General features: G+C 50.1%; 1 protein-coding gene and 1 long non-coding RNA gene across 4 annotated transcripts in view; one reads left to right on the top strand and one right to left on the bottom strand.

Annotated features, from left to right (window-relative positions):
* LOC307185763 overlaps positions 1–21,212 on the top strand; it is a 69,092-nt gene that overhangs the window by 35,681 nt on the left and 12,199 nt on the right. For 2 of the 3 annotated variants that reach the window (XR_013828164.1, XR_013828165.1), the window contains exons 2-3: positions 11,473–11,647; positions 12,226–12,375. This is a non-coding gene — a long non-coding RNA (uncharacterized lncRNA). Of the gene's footprint in view, positions 1–11,472; positions 11,648–12,225; positions 12,376–17,058; positions 17,770–21,212 lie in introns of those variants that run through there. The other variant, XR_013828166.1, reaches the window with a different exon arrangement.
* GSX2 (GS homeobox 2) lies at positions 11,278–13,339 on the bottom strand (the record flags this gene model as incomplete). The annotated part of the gene is made up of 2 exons (XM_079920250.1): positions 12,313–13,339; positions 11,278–11,618 (listed from the first exon to the last, which is right to left on the bottom strand). The coding sequence occupies exons 1-2, from the start codon at positions 12,884–12,886 to the stop codon at positions 11,278–11,280; spliced, it is 915 nt and encodes a 304-aa protein (XP_079776376.1). The 5' UTR covers positions 12,887–13,339.

The following is a 21,212-nucleotide window of genomic DNA, read 5'->3' as shown; positions in this document are numbered from 1 at the left end:
TGTACCACTCCCTTATGCGCTCACCTTGTCACATGATTTTAATACCATCGTTACATTCATGACTCCTTTATTTACTTCTCGAGGCTTGCTCTCACTTCAGAATTATTTTTTCAATTGCCTTCATGATATCCCCACTTTGATGTGTAATTGTCATCTCAAACTTAATATATACTAAAATTGCTCCTCCTACAGTCTTCTTTTTTTAAAATAAATAAATTTATTTATTTATTATTTATTTATTTTTGGCTGCATTGGGTCTTTGTTGCTGCACGCGGGCTTTCTCTAGTTGCGGCGAGTGGGGGCTACTCTTCGTTGCGGTGTGTGGGCTTCTCATTGCGGTGGCTTCTCTTTCTGCAGAGCACGGGCTCTAGGCGTGCAGGCTTCAGTAGTTGTGGCTCGCGGGCTCAGTAGTTGTGGCGCACAGGCTTAGTTGCTCTGCGGCATGTGGGATCTTCCTGGACCAGGGCTCGAACCCGTGTCTCCTGCATTGGCAGGTGGATTCTTAACCACTGTGCCACCAGGGAAGTCCCCTATAGTCTTCTTAACGGCAACATTTTTCTTTTCAATGCTTGGGATAAAGACCTTGGTGTCATCCTTGACCCTTTTCTTACTCTTACTCCTCAGTTTCAGTTTGTTAGCAAATCCTGGCAACTCTACCAAATCAAACCCAAGAATTCAACACTTCTCCCCACTCCCATTACTTCCACCCTGGTCCAGGCCAGTGTCATCTCTTACCTGGCTGTATTTAATAGTATCTTATCTTCCTGGCTTCTCTCAACATAGCAGCCAAATTCATCCAGATTAGTCATAAGTTACAGCATATCACTTCTCTGCTCAAAATCCCGCAAGAGCTTCCCAGTTAACTAAAAATAAAAGCCAAAGCCCTTACTCTGACCTACAAGCCCTACCCCATCATCCCTCTTCCCCCCTCACACACACTCACTCACTGTACTCTAGTCACTCTGCCTCTTCACTGTTTCCCAACTATTTCAGGCATCTTCACACCTTGGCCTTTGCTTGGAATTCTTTACCACTAGAATTCTCTTGACCCAGCAAGCACAGGGTCAGTTCTTCGTATTCTCTTCAGGTCTTTATTTAAAAGTTACTTTTTCAGTTAGACCTTATCTGAGTTAACTAAATATCTGTATATCTTCATGTATATTTCCTTATTTAGTCGTCATCACCCTATGAGGGAAGTACTATTAATTATCCCCATTTTACAAATGAGGAAAATAGAAGTTAGAGAGGTTAAGTGGGTTGCTCAAGGTCACACTGCTAGTAAATGGTAGAGCATGCAGACTGATTCCAGAACCTTCTCTATATCCTATCTATAATTATCCTCTATATAGGATATTTATTCTGTACATAGGATATTTAGCCTATGTATATATACATTTTTAAAATTTTATTTTAATTTTTGGCTGCATTGGGTCTTCGTTGCTGCACACAGGCTTTCTCTAGTTGCGGTGAGCGGGGACTACTCTTTGTTGCGGTGCGCAGGCTCCTCATTGCGGTGGCTTCTCTTGTTGTGGAGCACGGGCTATAGGCGCGCGGGCTTCAGTAGTTGCAGCACGCAGGCTCAGTAGTTGTGGTGCACGGGCTCTAGAGCACAGGCTCAGTAGTAGTAGCGCACGGGCTTAGTTGCTCCGTGGCACGTGGGATCTTCCCGGACCAGGGCTCAAACCCGTGTCCCCTGCATTGGCAGGCGGATTCTTCACCACTGTGCCACCAGGGAATATATGTTTATTACATATATTTATATACAGCTACAATGAAGTATAGTTGTTTCTAGCCTCCATGTTTGAGGCAACTGGTGGAGTCTTGGAAGCAGAATGATGCATTGATCTAGCTAGTTTACTGGGCATCTACTATGTACTAGGTATTGTGATGAGTGCTGAGGATGCAGAGATGACAGATGCAGTTGCTGTCATCAAGGACATCACAGTTGAGAATAGGGAAGAAGGCAGACACCTAGAAGTCCATGAGGGAAGAACTAGGTAGAACTCATGGATAGAAATTACAAAGGAAGATACAACACAAGTAAGTATTCCTAGTGGTCCAAGCTGTTGAAAATGGAATGGGCTGGGACAACTTCTCTCATGGGAGACATCCCAGCAAAAGTGAGGAGACAGTTGACCTGACTGTTACAGAAGAGACTGGCTCAAGCATAACATGGCTGGTCAGCCACTCGGCAACTGATCTGAGCGGGGATTTTTTTTTTTTTTTTTTTTTTTTTGCGGTACGCGGGCCTCTCATTGTTGTGGCCTCTCCCGTTGCGGAGCACAGGCTCCGGACGCGCAGGCTCAGCGGCCATGGCTCACGGGCCCAGCTGCTCCGCGGCATGTGGGATCTTCCCGGACCGGGGCACGAACCCGTGTCCCTTGCATCAGCAGGCGGACTCTCAACCACTGCGCCACCAGGGAAGCCCGAGTGGGGATTTTTAAAGAAAGTTTTCAACAAAATGACTACTTGCAGAGATGTGTGCCGGGCTGAGAGAACCAACAAGAATTTGATGGGACTAGTAGAGGGGACTAGTAGAAGCCAGAAGGCATTTTCACCTTTTTCCATGAAGGTGCAGGAGGAGCCTGACTGAGAGCTGGAGCCTTGGAAGAGAGGCTCTCAGAGAGAAAGGGAATTTCTGGAAAGGAGCAGCAACTGCCAGAACTGGGACAATGCAACATCCCCAGAAACAATCAGTGTACCTCAGATTCTCTCATCAGGTTGTTCGGTTATTTGCAGTGCCACTCATTCACCAAACCCAAATGCAAGCCAGAGGCAAGAGACTGCAGGTGATGCAGTTAATAGAAGATGTAGTACAATCCACAGTGGCCAGTGTCTTCTGGCAACCACGAGGCCAGAGGAAGGTGGAGATGGATCTAGACCGGCATATGGAGAATAACCAGCACAGTTGGTTAAGAGCCCTTCTTTACTAAGAAGCAAGAAATTCTCCTCGAGGTCTGTAAAAGTGAACGATTAGGAAGTGAACCTCAACTATGGGAGAAAATTAGAGCTGAACGGAAAATCCGGCTCTGCTCTTCCCGTGTCTCTTTCCCAGCTCCAACATCCTCCTGCTGTGCTCCCGGGTGCACCACCCACCCTGGCGTCTGGGCGAAGCACTTGGTCTGGGAGCCTCCCTCCTGCGCGGGGGACCAAGGACAGCCGGGCGCCGGGTCTCAGCTCAGCTTTCCGGGAACGAGGAGGCTAGGCTGGGGCAGGCGTCCCGTCCCGTCCAGGTGCTGGTGCCTGCAGGGTCCGCCCAGCCCTGGTCTGCTCGCGGGGGTCGCCGAGACCATTCAGAATGTCCGGGCTGCCAGACAAGCAGGGCTCTCCACTTGGGCAGAGACGAGGTTGGACAGGTGGCAAGGATCCAAGGCGGAGCTTCCTTCCCCTCTGGGTCCACCCACCGCCCCTCCCCAGCCCCGACCCAGAAAAGGACACGCACACAAAAAACTTTTGCCACACTATTAATATATTCGCGTTTCCTCCCACTTTCCCAATGGGCTACCAGCTGCAGAACTCCTGAATAGAAAGCTTAATTGTGCTTTGTCATGCAGAGTACCTCGATTTTCTATAGAAGGTTACAAAGGGCCATTTGAAGTATTTCTTTCTCGCCTAATAGTGAACCATTTGCATAGGGCACCTCTGCGCCTGCGAGACCCAGGTAGCAGTGGCCCCCGGGTAACAAAACTCAGTGCGGCTTTCAAGGGACGCCCCACTCCACCTCCAGTCCCGCATTCCGACTCTTCTCCATTCCCTCGGGTCGCGGCCAGCGCCTGCAGCTGATTTAGAGGATGCGAAGCCTGCGGCCCGCAGGCCGCGGTGGCCCGGCCCCTCCGCTGACCTCTCGGCAGCCTCGGGTCATCACGGGCCCCCTACCCTGGGCTGGGGCCTGCTCTAGGCCGGGCCTCCGAGCTCAAGTGGTGTTTTCAGCTACTACCTGCGGGTCGGGAACCGAGGCGTTCACCTAAGCGAGGCCCTCCCGCCTCTTGCCTCCGGCAGAAGGCCCAAGGGAGGTACTGAAGGAACTGGAGCTGATCGTGATTTGGATCGGCGCTGTTCCATTTCTCCTGGTTGAGTGGCAGGGCTGCCTTCAGAATATCTTTTCTTGTTGCTTGTTTTGACAGTTCGGATCCAGGTCTATGTGACATATAAAGCTAATAAAATTCTAATTCCATTGTTAATCTTATCTCATTGCAGTATAGGTTTTTACCCTCACACCTGCGTGGCAGGGTGTAAGTCCATTAATAATAATAAAAAAATCAACATATTCATTGCATGTCTTTTCCCTGATGATATATTGTGAGCAGTGTGAGTTGAAAAAGAACCATTTATTCCCACCGTGAATGAGCCTGCATGGGGCGGGAGCTTCACCTGCCCCTCAGTCAATTAGGAATGTATCGAAAAGTCTAGCAGAAAACGAGTTAAATTAACCGTTCGCTAATTTCCTTGTGTCCCTCCTACATAATCCCCCCTCTTCAGCTTGCCCCAGAAATTACCACACGTTGCAAGGTTCAAATAGTGCCTAATGAAACTGACTACACGCTTCTTCCTCCAGCGCCACCGTCGGGGGAGCCCTTCCGCCGGCCTTCAAAGCCGAAGCGCTTTCCCGCTCCCGGTCCTCCGGTCCCTTAAAAAAAAAAAAAAAAAAAAAAATTTCTTTGGCAGGAAAAAAAAATCTAAACTGTCAATAACTCCTCATCCAGCCGGTGAACACTGCTGCCCACTCACTTCCCGCCACTGAGGATGCGGTGAGATTCGGAGCTGCTGGCCGGTGCCCTGGGTGAGGGCCTCATGGGCATCCTCCCCTCTCCCGGGACAGCTGGGGTCCTAGAGTTGGGAGGGTTGAGCCAGGGCCAAGGGATATTGGAGGAGGATGGGGAGATCAGCCTGGAGAACAAAGAGGGGAAACATTAGAGAGACAGAGACAGAGACACACCAAGGCAGGAAGAGTAGGAGAGACAGAAAAAAAGCAGAGGCAGAGACCTAGAGGGAAGCAGATAATAGAGACACAGACTACACTGCCAACTTTCAACTTTCTTCTCAAGTTAGAACCACGTGCCTGGCTCAAGCAACTCATCACCCCGGGGGGGGAGGTGATTTGAAGTCTTGAGATGCAAGACCCTAATAATTAATCGTGGTCATTAATTAATTAAGGAGGAAAGGGGGGAGGTGGCTTGCTGCTGCTTGACCCCAAACAATTTAAATTAGGCTTTGTGAAGGTGGACTCCAAAAGCCTGCCGTCCCCCTCCTTCCTATTATTTCTCTTTCAAGCTCTCAAAAATTTCCATTATAATCCTCAGCGGCCTGGGGCCGGTAGAGCTGTGCATCCCTCTCCAGCCCTTCCCAGCCAACTGAGGCCAAGCTGGCTTTAACTCCTCGGAGCCGGCTGCTGCGCACGGGGCAGGGAGCTCTTTCCCATAAGGAGCAGCTCCCACCTGCCTTTTTTCTCTGCACCTGCTGTGGGTTGTTTCTCCCTGAACTTCAGAAACCAAATAGTTGCCTAAGAATTAGTCCCGCTGCAGTGCTCACACAGGCTAAATATCACCACATTCTCTGTTCTCTCTCTCTCTCTCTCTCTCCCTCTCTCCCTCCACCCCCCTCCTTCTCCCTCTCCCTCTCCCTCTCACAGTCTTCTTTTTCCTCCCTCTCACTAGAGACTTGAGTTCCTTATTTGAAATGGGGCAGCTAATACAAAGTCATCAAAGCACTATGGTTCTTGTCTTAAAGTGACAGCCCTCTTTATGGGGCTGTTTGAAATACGCCCCCTGCTTTTCAATGTCTCTCTATCCATCTTTGTCTGCTCTTCAGAAAAGCGGACAATATAAAGCCCAGCCTGGCGAGCTCCCCACGCTCAGGCCTGGGCAGTGCCAACCTCCGCCTTTAAGCAGATTGAAATTGTCACTGCTTCATTAATCTGAAACTAGTTACTTTCCTAAGCACACAGCACACACTTCCGATCTGTCAGGATTCACTCAGAGGAGCCCCTGGGGCCTTCCTGGGTTTAGGATTTGGAAGACTCAACAAAGGTAGGACAAGGGTTCAGGAAAACATAGGGCTCTGCTTGAAGAAATGCAATGCCTGGTGCAGAAGGGCAGGCAGCGACATCAATATAAGGGCAGACAAAACACCTTTTCAGAGACAATGGGATGCCCAAGCTTTTGGAGGGTGCACTTGAGAACAAGGAGTCCAGCTATGGGAGCAGACAAGGATATCTACCTCCATGTAGAATAGCTTATGGGACTGTGAGAGCTCACAGGCTTTGGATTTTTCTCTCCCCAAACAGAAGAAACTTGCTTCCACATATGAGTCAGGGTTGGCTGTTGTTTTTTCATCTGAGCTCTGATTCATCTCTGTTCCTAAGAGATCTCTTTAACCTCCTGTTCCAGTTCTAGCCTGTGTTAACCACTCCAAGTGCCAGGCCCTTGGGTGAGAAGCCCTCATCTTCTGTGAGACAAGCTGACTCTTTTCTTCATACCTCCACCATTAACAAAAGATAATACAAAAAATTCTTCTACTTTTAATATTTCCAGCTGGCTTAGAATAGCAAGTTTTTGGATTCTATTCCATCTAATTTAGGGAAGAGACATAGGTTTTTTTTCAGAGATGCTCAGTTTTCGGTAATGTGAGCCTAAAGATTTATAAAATAGATTTATATTAAATTATGTTAATAGAAGCCTAGTAAATGCACCATTTAATTGCATGGAAAAAAATGTTCCCTTTTAAGAGGTCTGTTACCTTAACAGGTACATTCAAAGATTCCCTGTGAATAATGAAAATAGGAACAATTGCTTTGATGCACTGAGCTGCATTCATGTCTAGGACAGCTTCAGGCTGTGTTTGGAGAGGATGGGAGGAGCTCCTTTTAAAGCAGTGATTGCTCCTTTAAACCCAATTTCCTCTAGCAAATAGGTTCTATTGGAAGTGTCATTCTCCCTCTCTCTCACACCCTTAAGCCTGGACCTGAGATCTTACCCAGAGCTCACTACAGTCTTCCCTGAGGTTCAGCCTTTTGCTCCTTCCCCTAGCCCAACTCTGAGCCTCTTCCTACCTCCCTCAAAGAAATCTCCCAAGCAGTGCCATGAAAAATGAGTGGAAACTGCACGAAAGATAGAAGTGCGAAGCAAAAAAATAAGAAAAAAAATTCTAGTGAAAATAACTCTCTTCTTCCCACATACATTAACACCACCAAGAGTCCACACACACTTGTGTACATGCACACACACACACAGACCCTGTTGCCCTCTGTGACCACTTTGAGTTAGAACAATCACCCTTCTGGCAATTCCCTGACCACAGTCAGGGTGGGCCAAGCAAACTGCATTTCTAATCCTGATTAGATGTAACTGGGCAGCAGTGGTGAGGAGTGGGGGTGAGGGGAGGGAGGAGGAAGCCAGAAAGTCAAAGACTTCACAGCCCCAACTTTTTGTTTCTCCTAAAATATCTATGGATATCCTTGGGGGGGATATGGTGGGGGGTTGGGAGGGGGCAGTAAACTATGATGGCCACTTCAGAATTAGGAGAGGAGGTGGGATCTACCATCACCAGTGTCTCTATCACCTGGGGCCATGAACACCCCAGGGATGGGCTGCTGGGTCCTTTCTGCCCTGGGCATGGTTTGCAATCAAGAAGCCTTGCTGGGGCTTCCCTGGTGGCGCAGTGGTTGAGAGTCCACCTGCCGATGCAGGGGACACCGGTTCGTGCCCCGGTCCGGGGAGGTACCACATGCCGCGGAGTGGCTGGGCCTGTGAGCCATGGCCACTGAGCCTGCGCGTCCGGAGCCTGTGCTCTGCAACAGGAGAGGCCACAGCAGTGGGAGGCCCGCGTACCGCCAAAAAAAAAAAAAGCCTTGCTGTGTGCCACCGTCATTGTTAGACCCTTGGCCTTGGGCTTGGTTTGGTCACTGAGTGGGAGGGTGAAGGGGAAAGGTCTCTGCTCCTCCTCTTTGCTGGGAATTCTGGACTGGGTCAGGGCACAATGGCAGGAGGTTATTCTTCCCACTGTCCATCCTCCCCAGCCCCCAGCTCTTTTCCTGTTTAAAGAGGTGGATTCATCCATGCTAATGGTTCCTGCTGCTCACTTCTTTTCTCCTAATGGAGCAAGGTCCTGATTTTTAATTCTCATTTTTATTCTCTTTCTTTCCATCATGTGGTTATAGGCCCCTAAGAGGCCATGTTTTGGAGGAACAGAGTTCTGTGTTTCAAGTGGGGCGTATTGAAAAACTAGCATCTAGTGCTTCCCAGATAGAAATAGTCAAGCGTGACTCCACACATCTTAAACATTCCTCTTTTAATAAATCTGGGGACACTTCTCTTAGAGTGTTTGATATCAAGATTGTTTAACAGAATATTTGTACATCTGAGTGTTGGCTTAGGTGTTCTTACCCTAAGATGAAACTGTAGGCCTTTAAAATCAGACAGATTCCCAAACCCTTATTCCCAATCTTCAAAAACATCAACTGATTTTTTTTGGGGGGGGCGGGCGTTGGGGACGTGTAAAATAGGAGACAAGGAGACTTCATGGTTCACTCTGAAAGTGACAAGAAGATTCACCGGAGAACGTTTCTTTGGAGAATGTCCAGCGTCTTTGCCTGAATCTTTTTGCCTCTGGTGCAGGATTCACTGTTTCTCCTCTCTTCCCTAAGGAATATCCCTGAAGACAGGAAGGAAAGGTACCGAGCAGCCAACCCCAAACCAGGCACGGAGGGCTGGCCCCGCGTCTCCGTTGCCGGGTCGTAGAGCTGGGCGAGTGCAGCATCGGTGTGGCAAGCGGGCGGCTCAGCACTCTGGGCGCAGGGCCTGGGTGCGGGTAGCGAGGAGAAGTGCAGATGCTCTGGTCCCTACTGGGCAGGGACTTGGGGAGGGCCAGGCCCGAGTGCGGGACAACAGAGAGGCCGGGCTGAGAGTGGATGGGTAGGGGATGGGGTTGCCTGTCCACCTCTCAGATGAGGCTTCGCTTTGGGCAGGAGCGCAAAGAGGTGCGGCCGGGGCTCTTTGGCCTTCTTGTTATTTCCTGTGAAGGAATTCTTCCTTAGCTGCCAGTTTTTTGCGCTACGAAACTCCCTTCCTCCCAGCCCTGTACCGGTGCCCGGAGACGCCTGTTCATTGGGAAGGAGGGAGACGGAATCTTTGGAAAAGGCAGTGGGTCAGCGCCCCTCCTCCTTCGCGGTGGGCAGGGCGAGGGGGCCCAAAGCTTTGCTTGTGTGTGAAAGAGAGAGGGCAATCCAGAGCCTGAGCCTCCCAGGCCCGGGCCAGGAGCGAGTCAGATGCCTGTGACTGCTGCGCAGGATCGGGCCCAGGTCACTGCACAAAGCGGCGGCAGCTCCCCATTCAGTACGCACCGTCCAGCCTCTCTTCTCCCCTGCCTGCCCTGGCCAGCACTAGAATGAGAGATGACGACGGGCCTCAGGAGTGTGTGTGTGTGTGTGTGTGTGTGTGTGTGTGTGTGTGTGTGAGAGAGAGAGAGAGAGAGAGAGAGAGAGAGAGAGAGAGAGAGAGAGAGAGGAGAGATCAGAGAGAGAGAGAGAGAGAGAGAGAGAGAGAGAGAGAGAGGGAGTGAGAGTGAGGGAGTGTCTGGGCGGGGAAACCCATACTAGAGCCCAGCCCCACCTGGTGAGGTTTCAGTTCCTACAGACCTAAAGTAAATCAGACCTAAAGAAGTGTGAGTATGTGTGTTGTAAACAGTTCCTATGGCTTGGACTTTTTAGGTGGCATCTTTAGAGAAAATAATCAAAAACAACCCCAGCGGGTGTTTGTGGAACTCAGCTTGCAGGGAATGAGATTGCAGGGAATGAGATCTCCTAGTTTCCATGTTTCCAGCTTCACTCTCTCCCTTAAAGAACAGAACCTGGCTGTGCTGAAGAGAGAGCCAGGTTGCCTTGCTGAGGGCAAAGCCAAAGTAAGTCTTCTCCAGGGCCAGGATTGCGCGAATGCACTCTGCAAGGTGGTGGGAAGAGAGGGACTAGAAAGGAACTAATTTAGGTTAAAGTTAGGGAGACCAGAGAAAAAAACCAGAAGTCCGAAGGCACCTGTGAGCTATTTTGGAAAAGTGAGAATGTAAGTCTTTGGACAAAATAATTCCCTATTCCTGAACTTTTGTTTTCTCAGCAGTGGTGGAAACCAGCTAATTTCTTAGCTAGACAAACTCGGAAAAACGGTATTGTTTCTAGTCACTTGTAGCATCATTTGTAACTTTGCATGTGTTTGCTTCAAACCTGTTTGATGAATTGTTGCCCTTCCTAAAACAATTCCTACTATTCAGATTCCTTTACATAATTCAGGTTTTAGTACTGAGAGAGATGAAGAAGGAAAGAAAGGGAGGAGGGACTGATACAGAAAATAAATACTAGGTAAGGGATTTTCACCCTCTCCTGCTAAATAAATTTAAAGGTTTGCCTGTCATTAATTGTCAGTGTCACTCTAAATGGAGTGATGTATCCTGTCAATTGTGAGGAATTGAGCTATTTTAAGAATGGGGAGTACTACCTGGTAGGCAGCATCATGATGGAAGGTGTCTTCTTGGCAGAAGTTTCAGTGACACAGAAATCCTATAGAGCCACAAACTCCCTCAACCAAGAGACCCACATTACCAAGTTATAGTCATTACTTTGCTCTAAATTCTCAGACACTTTTATTCCCTGTCCATAAGGGGGAGAGAAAGACGGGGGAAGATGGAGAAAGCAAACATCACAAATTTAAAACCTTGATTTTGTTTCATTTATTTAAATAAATATAAATATAAATTTTATATAAAACTATTCACAAGGAGACTTCCAGTGACTTGGATTTTAAACTCTCCCCAGGCAAATTTTCAGAAAGCAAGACCTACAGGGTTTAATTTTCTAAGTTATTTGCAATTCAATACTTTCATTAAAAACAAAACAAAACAAAAAGAATCAAGAAACCCCGTGTTCTTATCAGGTTCTGAAAGACAGGGAAAGGGAAATGACATGCGCTTTCAAAAACCCACATACAGTTTTAAACTTAAACCAACCCTTTTTTCTTTGTTATATGACGAGACTTAGTTGAATCTAGATTATTTACATTTTAAAAAAATGATCTATAACTGCGAGTGGAGTCCCAAACAAATAGATCAAGTAGGAGACGGAAGTGACAGGCCCGTCATGTAAGCCCCCGGGAATACCTGTCTCCACCTTCTCCAGGCAGAACAACCGAAAGGCCAAGGATTTTGGCCCCTGGGTGCCTGCCGCGTCGCGTTGTGTGTGTGTGTGTGGGGGGGGGGATTACGGGAGCGTGTAGGGAGAGGTGGGGCAGCCCTCCCTCATAATGGGGAAATCTCCTTGTCATCGTTGGCCGAGACCGGCGACAAGGAGTCCTCATCCTCTGAGCGCGCGTAGTGCGCCTGGCTGCCGACGCACTTACAGCCCGTGTGGCTGTTCCTCTGTGTGCCCTTCCCTTCTTTCTTATGCTTCACCCTGCGGTTCTGAAACCAGATTTTCACCTGCTTCTCTGACAGGTTCAGGTACGTGGCGATCTCGATCCTCCGGAGTCGAGACAAGTACATATTGGAAGAGAATTCCCGCTCCAGCTCCAGGAGCTGCGTGCTAGTGAACGCCGTCCTCATCCTCTTGCCATTGGGTACCTGGCTGGCCTCCGAACCCCCTGCAGACGGGCCAAGAGAGGGCAGAGAGGTAATTCTCGGGGGTGGGTGTGGGGAGGCGCTCCCACCCCACGTGCCATCCCTTGGAAAGGATGCCTCGCAGGGACTCACCCGTGAAGCTCAACTAAATACCTGTATCCATCTCTCACTCTTTCTCATTTCAAGACACATCGTTACTTAACCGGGAAGGACAGGGACGCCCAAAGCAAGTGAAGGCCTTTGATGTTCGGGACGTAAAGTCAGAGGATTAAAGTGGGGGGCGGGGGAGGGGTTGCATTGTCCGGTCGTCTCCCTTCAAGCCTAGCGGAAAGGCAGGCAGGCTTAGCCCAAAGCAACGAAACCCAGCCAGCCTCGACGCCGGAATGCCACACTTAAATACAAATACACCCACCCCGGACCTCAGTCAGTTAACCTCCGATTTCTCAGCCCTCAAGTTCGAAGTCCTAAAGGCCCCGATGTTATGCAAGACTCGGGCACCAGATACCGGGAGTGAAGCTCACCAGGCTGCTTGGAGAGGCTGAGAAGGCTAACTCCCACCTTCGTGGAACTTCTGGGGACGACTCCACAGTTATACTAAAAGCCCCTCCTCCCTCCCTATCCCGCCCCCAGGCTCCCACTTCATCCACTGAAGGCGGAAAGTTTGCTCCCGGGAGCCGGCAAGGCACAGCGCGCAGGTGCCCAGAAACCCGGCCCTACCCATGGTGAGGCAGTGGAATCTCCGCGGGTCCGCCACGTTGTAGGTGGTGGCGGTGCAGACAGGTGCGTGGTGCTGCGGGTGCCCCAAGGCCGCCGCGGCCGCCGCCGCCGCAGCCGCCGCAGCCGCCGCCGCTGCAGCGCCGGGTTGCTGGGGCTGGTGGTGGTGATGGTGGTGCTGCGGAGGGTGGTGGTGATGGTGCGCGTGGCTCACACGCGGGCAAAATTGTGCGTCCCCAGGACCCGAAGAGAACTGACTCTTGAGCAGGGGCAACGCCCCGGCGGCTGCCGCCGCCCCGCCACCCCCGGCCCCGGCACTCCCGGTCCCTGCGCTCCCGCAGTTGGAGCTCGCGGGCCCCCGAGGGGAGTGCAGGTGCGAAGTGACGCAGAGCGGGCAAACACAGAACGCACCGCTCTTGCGGGACGGGCAGCCCGTCCCGGACACGGACATCACCAACGGGGATGGCATGCCCAGCGGGATGAAGAAATCTGGCCCGGGGTGCGGCTCAGGAAGCGAGGGCGCGGGCCGTGAGGAGTCCTTGATGATGAGCGAGTCGACATAGAAGGAGCGCGACATGTCGCGAGGGGTGGGTGGCTGGAGGGCCCGGCCGGCCGTGGCGCCCCCTCCCCTCTCCTGTCCTGAGCTCTGCCCCGGGCGCGGCGCGAACGCAGGCGGTCAAGCCCTTGGGGACGCGGAGGTGTCGGCGTCTGGGCTGCGAACAAAGGGGTCCCTGGAGAGGGCTGGTCCTCACGTCCCCCGCCCGACGCCCAGGCTCCGGGATTTTATAGCCCCCACCCCGACACGTGATGCTGCGGAGTACCGCTCGGCTCAGGCTCCTCAGCAGCTCCCCACCCTCGGGATAGGCTGCCCGAGTCACAACAGAAGCGGCGAGGAGGGGCGGGTGCGCGGCGGGGAAGAATTCGGAGGAGGGGGATGGGGGAGACTTTGCAAAGTGTAGGTTTTGTTAATTTCGCGGGGAGGCCGGCCTCCTCCCCTTCTTTCTCCACGCTTTCCCGAGAAATCACAGAGCTGCATCCTCCATCCCACCCCTCTCCCTAGCCTGGGCCCCGGCCCAACTCTTCCTCGCTTCCGGTCAGAGATCGCACCAGGTGGGGACTTTGAGGCCTTTCTAATAGGAATGCCTAGTGCTCCTTGCTCTTCTGTGCCAGCCGCGGATAAGTCACGGCATAGTGTGAAGCCTACGGTTTAGAACAGGATTGTGTGGCGGTGGACTGGCAGGGACCCAGTCCCGGAGCGCAGCTTGGGACACGGACGGACACACACACACACACACACACACACACACACACACACTCACACACTCACACAGAGTCCCCTAGCTTTTGGAACTGGCCAAGGTCATTCAGGTGGTTGGCTGGTGAGGGATCCGGGGGGCATAGCAGAGAGGCCTCCCAGCTCAGAAGTGGAGCTTTTCATTCTGATGCTTGGGAAGTTCTAAAATGCCTTTGCACTTGGGGCCTTCTGGGGCCACTCAGATCAACGGCCCTTCCTTGTGCCTCTTTCTAACCTGAAACCACCCCCCTTGGCAAAGAGAGACATTGAAGATACGCTCTTGTTTTTCTCCGAGTGGTCCCACTGCTGCATTTGCAGACCAATCCTACAAACTCCATCTCAAGGACTTTGGGGAGAGGACCAAATCCCGGCCCTTCTAGAGACTGGGCAGGGGTTGAGGGAAGCCTTCGTTCTGAGTCCTGCTATCTACTGCTTAGGCAGCTAACCAGGAAGTTCTCTCCCCTATGCACGCCTTTTAAAGCCCATAAAGGTTTTGAAGGGAATTGAGTCACTCTGTGAATCCTGCCTCAGGATGGGAGAAGTGGCTTGGTAAAGGAAACCTCTCTGAGTGGCGGTGGAAGACTGGTGCACCAGTGGCTGGTGAGAGAGGGTGGCTGCTCACCTAAGGGCTATTGATCTTTCTGGGGAAGCAAGGCTGCAGAAGTGACAGCTTTCTCTTCTTTTTCCTTGTGGAAAATCTGGCTGGAGCAGGGAGGGTGAGCAACAGCTACAAGTCCAATCCTTTCCCCCAAACAGCAAACTTCAGGCCTGAGATAACAAAGGTGCTAAGAAACTTGGGGACGGGACTCCCTCCACCTGTGAGAACCAAGGGCCCAAATGCTAGGGGAGCATCAGCTTCTCAGCTGGTGACATGGCTGTCTCTCTGTCCTCTCTCCTTCCCCCTTTCCATCTCTGTGACCGTCTCTCTTGCCTGCTAGAGAAGTGTAATTGGGTTGTAGGGACGACCCGCTCTGGGGAGCCCAGGATTTATGGATGGCAATTAAAGTTTTATGAATTGCAGCTGAGGCTGGTTATTGAGCTATTTGAATGTGATTAGAATTCAATTAGAAAGCGGTTAGTGGACGGTGGGTCTCCAGAGTGTAAACAGACAGCTATTCCAGAAATGTGCTAATCCAACATCTTGTGACAACAATTAAGGAGTCTCAGGGCTTAACTCAGGGCAGCTCAGCTGTAACTACTTTTGTACCACAAGGTTTGCTGCTGCAGCCATCGCAGGCGCTCAGCCTCAACCCAGCCTGCCTGGCCCAGCCTGCCCTCGCTCACAATGGGAGAATCCGGGAAGTTCCCGAATCATTCCAGCCTCAGAAAGAAAACTGGGAGCTCAACCATTGGGAGGTGCTTAATGGCAGGATGTTTGTATAGGCCTAAATTGTCCAAACAGGTGACGTGATTTCCCTGTTGACTTTGCAAGTGTATATATACATTTCACTTAAAATTTTGTATAATATATATTTATATGTATCTATTCACTTTGATCTGCAGTGGTTCTAGTTCTGCTCTTGGGAAGAACTTCTAATGTGCTGGGAGTTGTGCTTACGTGAGGATCATTTTATTTTAGAGAATCCTAATTATGATGCTTCAGCATCTAACTCGATTTATGTCTGCCTACAGAAACCTCCGGTTGGTGTGCTGGTGAATTTTGAGAAAAGTGAGAGGCCCATAGAGTTACTTAGGGCTGCGAGGGGAGTAGCGGCTTGGGGCCAGACTGAGGCTGAAAGCAGACCACGACCAAGAAATTTGTCTATTAGGATACTCGGTTAACTGCTTGAGCCCACCAAGAGCAAGTATTTTGGGGTCACGTTCCACATTGGAGTCTCTTTTCTCAGACTCTTCTCTTCAGTTCTCTTTGGATCTCTCAGTCTCTCTCCCCACCCCCTCCCCCTTTCCTCCACTCCAGCCCCGTCTTCAGAAGCTTCCCAACCCCGTGTGCCTTGCCATCGTTCCCCTGCCCAATGACCCTGTGGACAGCTTTGCGGCTGGCCCTGCCCAGACCTGCCCTCCCCCAGGACTGCAGCGCCTCCAACCCATTCGGAGCAGAAAGGGACCCTGGGCACACCATCGGCGTGCCCCCATGGTGCCCTCGCTAACACCCAATTTTATTTCTCAGTGATTCTGTCCGATAAAATTTCATCGTCCATTAAGTAATCCCTGAAATGAGAGCTCTTATGAGCCTATAATGAGCTCTAATTGCCACGACTCGGGGAGCCACGTGGAAGGATTTATTCGGTATTAAGCAGTTGGGTACAGAGTACAGGCTGTTACCTAAGCCATTACTTTCATAATTCAAGGAGAAAATTAGCTCTTTTAAAGGGGGGGGAATCCTTTGATTTTTTTCCCCCTTTTGCTGGGGATGACAGAGATGGCTTTGCTTTGTCTTTTATGATGTCACAAATGCGAAGGTAACAGAAATTGTCCCCACCATCCCGCAGCCTTGCCCAGTCAGGACACCCCACCCTTACCCTCAACTGAGGAAAAAAAAAATCAAAGCAGTTCAGAGGCACCACCTTCTTGCCTCTGGACTCTCCAGCTTGAGTCTGGATGAGCAGTCTCCTCGCAGCCCAACCCTGAGATTCGAATTCTTGGATATACCTTTCAGAAAGTCTCCCAGTACTTTCCCCCATCTGGGATCACACCGGATCTGAACCGCACATTTTCCTCTTCCTTCTCTCTCTTCCTGTTTCTTTTCACAGGCAAAAACAGGGAAATAAAGGGCGTGGACTAAACCTTACTTATTCCGCAACCCTAGCGTTCTGACCCATTGATGTGCTTACTGTTCTTCTCCGGCTGGAAGTCTTACTTTGCCCCTCCCTCTGCTCCCCCTAAAGCTTCGCCCCCTCCACCCCAAGTCCGTTTTTTCCCTCTCAGTTGCAGCATTTGCCCACACGGTTCTCCCGCCCCAAACAGAGGAGGCCGCGAGCAGGGCGGGACAGCCGGGAGTTGGCGGGGCCGCCTTGGATTTATTTGCTCCTCTTACATTGATTTCATATTAGTTTCCAAAGCAATGAATGATCTCAAAGCTGGGTTTTGTTAGCCGAACACAAACAGGAGACAGGACTTACTTGCCCCCAGCTCCCTTTAATGAGGTCATTATCAAAGCGTGAACAAGTCTATGAATGTTTTATTGAAAGCGCATCGTTAACTTGTATCCATCCTTTTCTCTGAGTGGCATTGTGATATTGCTGTCTGTGGCACATCTTACCCGATATAGCCAGAGATTTCCCCATTCTCTGTAACCAGGCAACCCTTTCTGAATACCCAAAAATTGAAAAGAACTGCTTAGTCTTCAAGAAAGTCCTCAATAATAGTGGAAAAGAACAAAGATCCAGGAGACAACAAAATGCCACAGGGGTGACTTTTCATGAGCAATTATCTCTCATTAATCAGAAGAACAGCTGCAATATTAATTTTCTCTCTTTCTTCCTCTTTTTTCACAGTCCCCAACATTTGAATAATCATAAATTTTGATTTTATGAAGGAGTCACATTTTCAGAGGCTAGAGGAAAGCAGCTACCTAGGTGAGGACAAGGAGAAAATGCTCTCATTTGATTTTTGTTGTTGTTTGGGTAAAGCTGCCAACAAAGCAAAATGAAAAGAATATTTAAGTAAGAGAGAAAAATACCAGAGAAAATGGTCCTTCCCCTCCAGCCCCTCCCTTCCTCTAGATGGTGGCTGAGAATCAGGACTGTTTTCCTGCTCCCCCTTCTTTCCTCCCGCTGCTCAGACCCATTCCCCAGTTCTGGTCAGATCAGGGTGGAGGGAAATGTCCCGGCGTCTGGCGTGGGAGTTTCAGCCGGGGTTCTGCCTGTTTAACTTGCAAACGTGAAGCCAAGCGTTGTCGATATGACCAAAGAGACACTCTTTGGGCGTAACTTGCATTGTGGCCATCAAAAGCCCGCCAGCTTTGGATGAACCAAGACGTGCATTCAGCAGAAATGGGGTGCTCGCTCTCTTTTCAGGAGCCAGAGAGGCAATTGTTCACAGGATGTGTAGCCAGGGTGGAAAACGGGGGTCCCCAGATAAGGCTGTAACCTACAAACGGGCTTGGGGGAGTTAAAAGACTCTCATTAAAGCCGAGGCTGCAATTAGCAAATACACACTCTTAGGGAACCCAAGCTCCTCTTGAAAAAGCGCGAGTCGGGATGAAAGAGGGGCAGTTGGGAGTCAGCCCTCACAATTCTGCGCTGGCTGAGCGGTGAGGGACTCAGGTCCTGGCTTCCCCTTCAGCTGCCCCACTACTGTTACTTTTAATCCATGGTCGGGGGAGGCCGGTCCATGGAGAGGGCAGGCTGCGGGCCTTGGGCTCAGCCACTACCGAGAAATGATCTTGCTTCTCCCCAGTGTTTACTCAGAACCGACGGGCCTTTGAGAAACCTGAATTCGCCTTTGTGCTCACCACAGGCACAAGAGTTCAATTCGGCCCTCAGAGAGGAAGGGGGGGAAGGTTCTGGGAAAGAAGCGAGGAGCTTGGCTGAGAATCTCAGGAACAGCCTCTGAGCAGAGTTTTGATGGCACCCCGTCCCCACCACACAGCCTTTCTGCTCCCCCCTCCCCTGAATTAATATTCGCCCAGCCCCAATCCTTAAGCCTAACGAGGCATCCCTCCCCCACCCTTAAAGCTCCTCTCTGTCATCAGAATAAAATTTATTGAGCACCAACTCAGTGCCCAGCGTGCGCTAGGCGCTGCAGGGAGCAAGCCTGAAAAGGCCGAGACTGTATCCAATAGAATATTGTTTCACTTTACTAACAATGGTCTGAGGTGGGGAACAATTATCCGGATAATTGAAGCAAATGCTGCACCGCCCTCCTTCTCCCGTTCTCTCTCGGCGCTTACCATTTTTTAAAAAATCTACGTTTTTCAAAGTTGGTGGTTTTGAGTTAGAATCGGGTAGCTGGGAGTGTAAGGGGAGGGCTGAATTAGCACCAATTCTCCACTTCCCTTGGCCTAAGTTTGCTAAAAGCACTGGGCCTAAATAGCTGCTTAGTAATGGGATTCAAGACAGTTTTTTATATATAAAAAAATTGTTACAAAAAAGAGAGCGAACCTTTATAATTTTTAGCAATCTGGCCTTTCTGGTGTTCAACCTTGGTCATCTACAAAAATCTCCTGGAGAGTACGGATGCCCTAGAGATTTTGATTTAATGGTGTGTGGCCAGAACACAACTTAAAAACAAAAAGCATGGGTCACTTTCTGTGTGGTCCTGAAGGTGGTGAGAGTTGAGAAATAACAGATAAATTCTACCCTCATTTATCCAAGGTAATAACCCCTCTGAGCCTCATTCAACAATTGATAGTTGTTGAAAGTGTGTAATGAGCGCCTACTATATGTCAAGTTTGGTGCCAGGGAGTTCCCTTGCACAAGACCCGTCCCCCTGGGTGCTTCCTGTACATCAAAAGAATCGACAAATCAACTCAGATCTGGTGAATCCCAAAAAGTCGCGTGAATATGAAAGTAAAGCCCTCAAGGCTCTGGGAGTGGATAAAGCCGAAGGCTGAAGTGACCTGCCGGGTAGCCTCGGCCTGGGACGGGGTTGGGGAGAGGGGATGGGGAATGTGTCGGGACACCGAAGGATGCGCACAAAAGCCGAGAAGAGTTTCTCTTGGCTAACTGCAAAAACTGAAGCGAGGCCAGGGAGACTGGTAGAAGAATCTCAGTTTCCGCATCTGCGAACTAGGAAAAATGCACACAGCTCTCGAATCTAGATAAATGAGGGTAGAAGAATTAAGCACTGCCTAGCACCTGGCCTGGTGCTTGGTAAGAGCTCGTGGCGTCTCTTTGTTATTATCTGCGACCTGCAGCTCCATGGGTCCTGAGGCTTGGGAATGAGGTACCAGAGCCCCAGGTTTCCTAATGAGTAACCAGGGAGCCGGAGCCTCTGCCCAATCCCTTCTCCGCCCCCGGCAAAGGCTCCTCCGCAGCCTGGCGTCCGCACCCTAGAGCCACCCATCCGGGCGTTTCTCTGGCCCTTGGTTTCTGGGCGTACCGTCAACCTGGGCCTGGCTGGAGAGCCTCGCCACCTCCTGTTCCCCATCCACGTCAAAGGCCTGGAGCTCCATCCTGCTAGTCCCCACTTGGGACTGAGCTCCAAATTTCAAGGCTCCTTTGGCCCGGAGAAACCTTCCAGCTTTGCTGACTTGTTTTACAGGGGAGGCAACAGGAGGGTATGAGAATCCTCATAGCCATCATTTCCCGAGCTCTCATTGTGCGCCTTGCCCTTAACCAGGAGCCTTTGCCCACAAAACCTCATTTAATTTGCATAACTGCCCTACCGGATAAAGCACTATTTTTATGGTTGTTTCTCTGATGAGAATCCCGAGTCTTATGGAAGTTCAAAGGCTTATCCGAGGTCACAGAGCTAGAGATGACACAGCCAGGATTCAGATCCTGTCTGTAGAATGCGGAAGCCTGAAGTTTTAGGCACTAGGCGATACTGTCTCCTAATAATATCTAGCATTTATTGAGCACCTACTATGTTTTTTAGAAACAATTTTTACTGGAGTATAGTCGATTTACAATGTTGTGTTAGTTTCAGGTGTACAGCAAAGTGAATCAGTTATATATATATGTGTGTGTATATATATATCCACTCTTTTTTAGATTCTTTTCCCATATAAGTCATTACAGAGTATTGAGTAGAGTTCCCTGTGCTACACAGTAGGTCCTTATTAGTTATCTATTTTATATATAGTAGTGGAGCACCTACCATGTGCCCAGCTATGAGTTAAGCCTTTAATGCATCATTTATTTCTAGCAATGACCCTGTGAGGTAGGTACTTTTATTATTTCTCATTTGTCTATTGTCCACTCCTTGGTTAATGTGGTTTTCCTATATATCAAAGATAACAAAGGCCAGTCTAATGTGGCCCATATGACGGAAAAGGCAGACTGGAATTGGGATGAGATAGGGAATGTGACTATTTTTATTCAGTTGCTCCCAGAACATAGTAAGTGTTGAAAGACATTTGGGCAGGTGTAAAAAAATCTTACTCTTTTACTTCAAAAGCCTTCCTCATAATCAATATGTATGTCTGCAGGTTTATTTCAGTGCTGGTTGAGTACCTCCCCCAGTTGACTGCAAGCTGCACTGGGCAGAAACTGGGTCTGTTTCGTTTATTCGCCAGTGTATATAAAACATCCAGCTCAGAGGTGACATATATTAGGAGTGGAATAAGTATTTATTGAATGAGTAATCCCTCATTTTACAGATAGGAAAAATGAGGCTCAGAGAGGTTATGCAACTTGTTCAAGGCCACACAGCTTAGAAATGGCAGAGGGCGAATTCAAACTGAGGACTTTCTAATGCTGACCCTGTCCCCCTTTTCACCCTAGCCCACAGCTTCCTGAGCTATGTCCTGTAGGTCACAGGGACTGAGCACGGGAACAGGGCTGCTCTGCCAGGGGCTGTCCGAAATCCGTGCTCAGTCACTCCTCTCTCCAGGTCTGGGTGAAGCCGAGGGAGGCAGAAGTTGCAAGAGGCCTGCGAGGCCAATCCCTAGTTGGGGGTAAATAGGCTCTGAGATTTTGCCGCGCTCACCGCGTGCCTTGCCCCTTCCCGGCGTTCTGGCTGCCACCGCGGGAGAACTGCAACC

Source organism: Stenella coeruleoalba (genome assembly GCF_951394435.1).
Source record: "Stenella coeruleoalba genome assembly, chromosome: 4".
NCBI classification, from domain to species: domain Eukaryota; kingdom Metazoa; phylum Chordata; class Mammalia; order Artiodactyla; family Delphinidae; genus Stenella; species Stenella coeruleoalba.
This window is presented reverse-complemented; position numbering and strand designations above follow the sequence as displayed.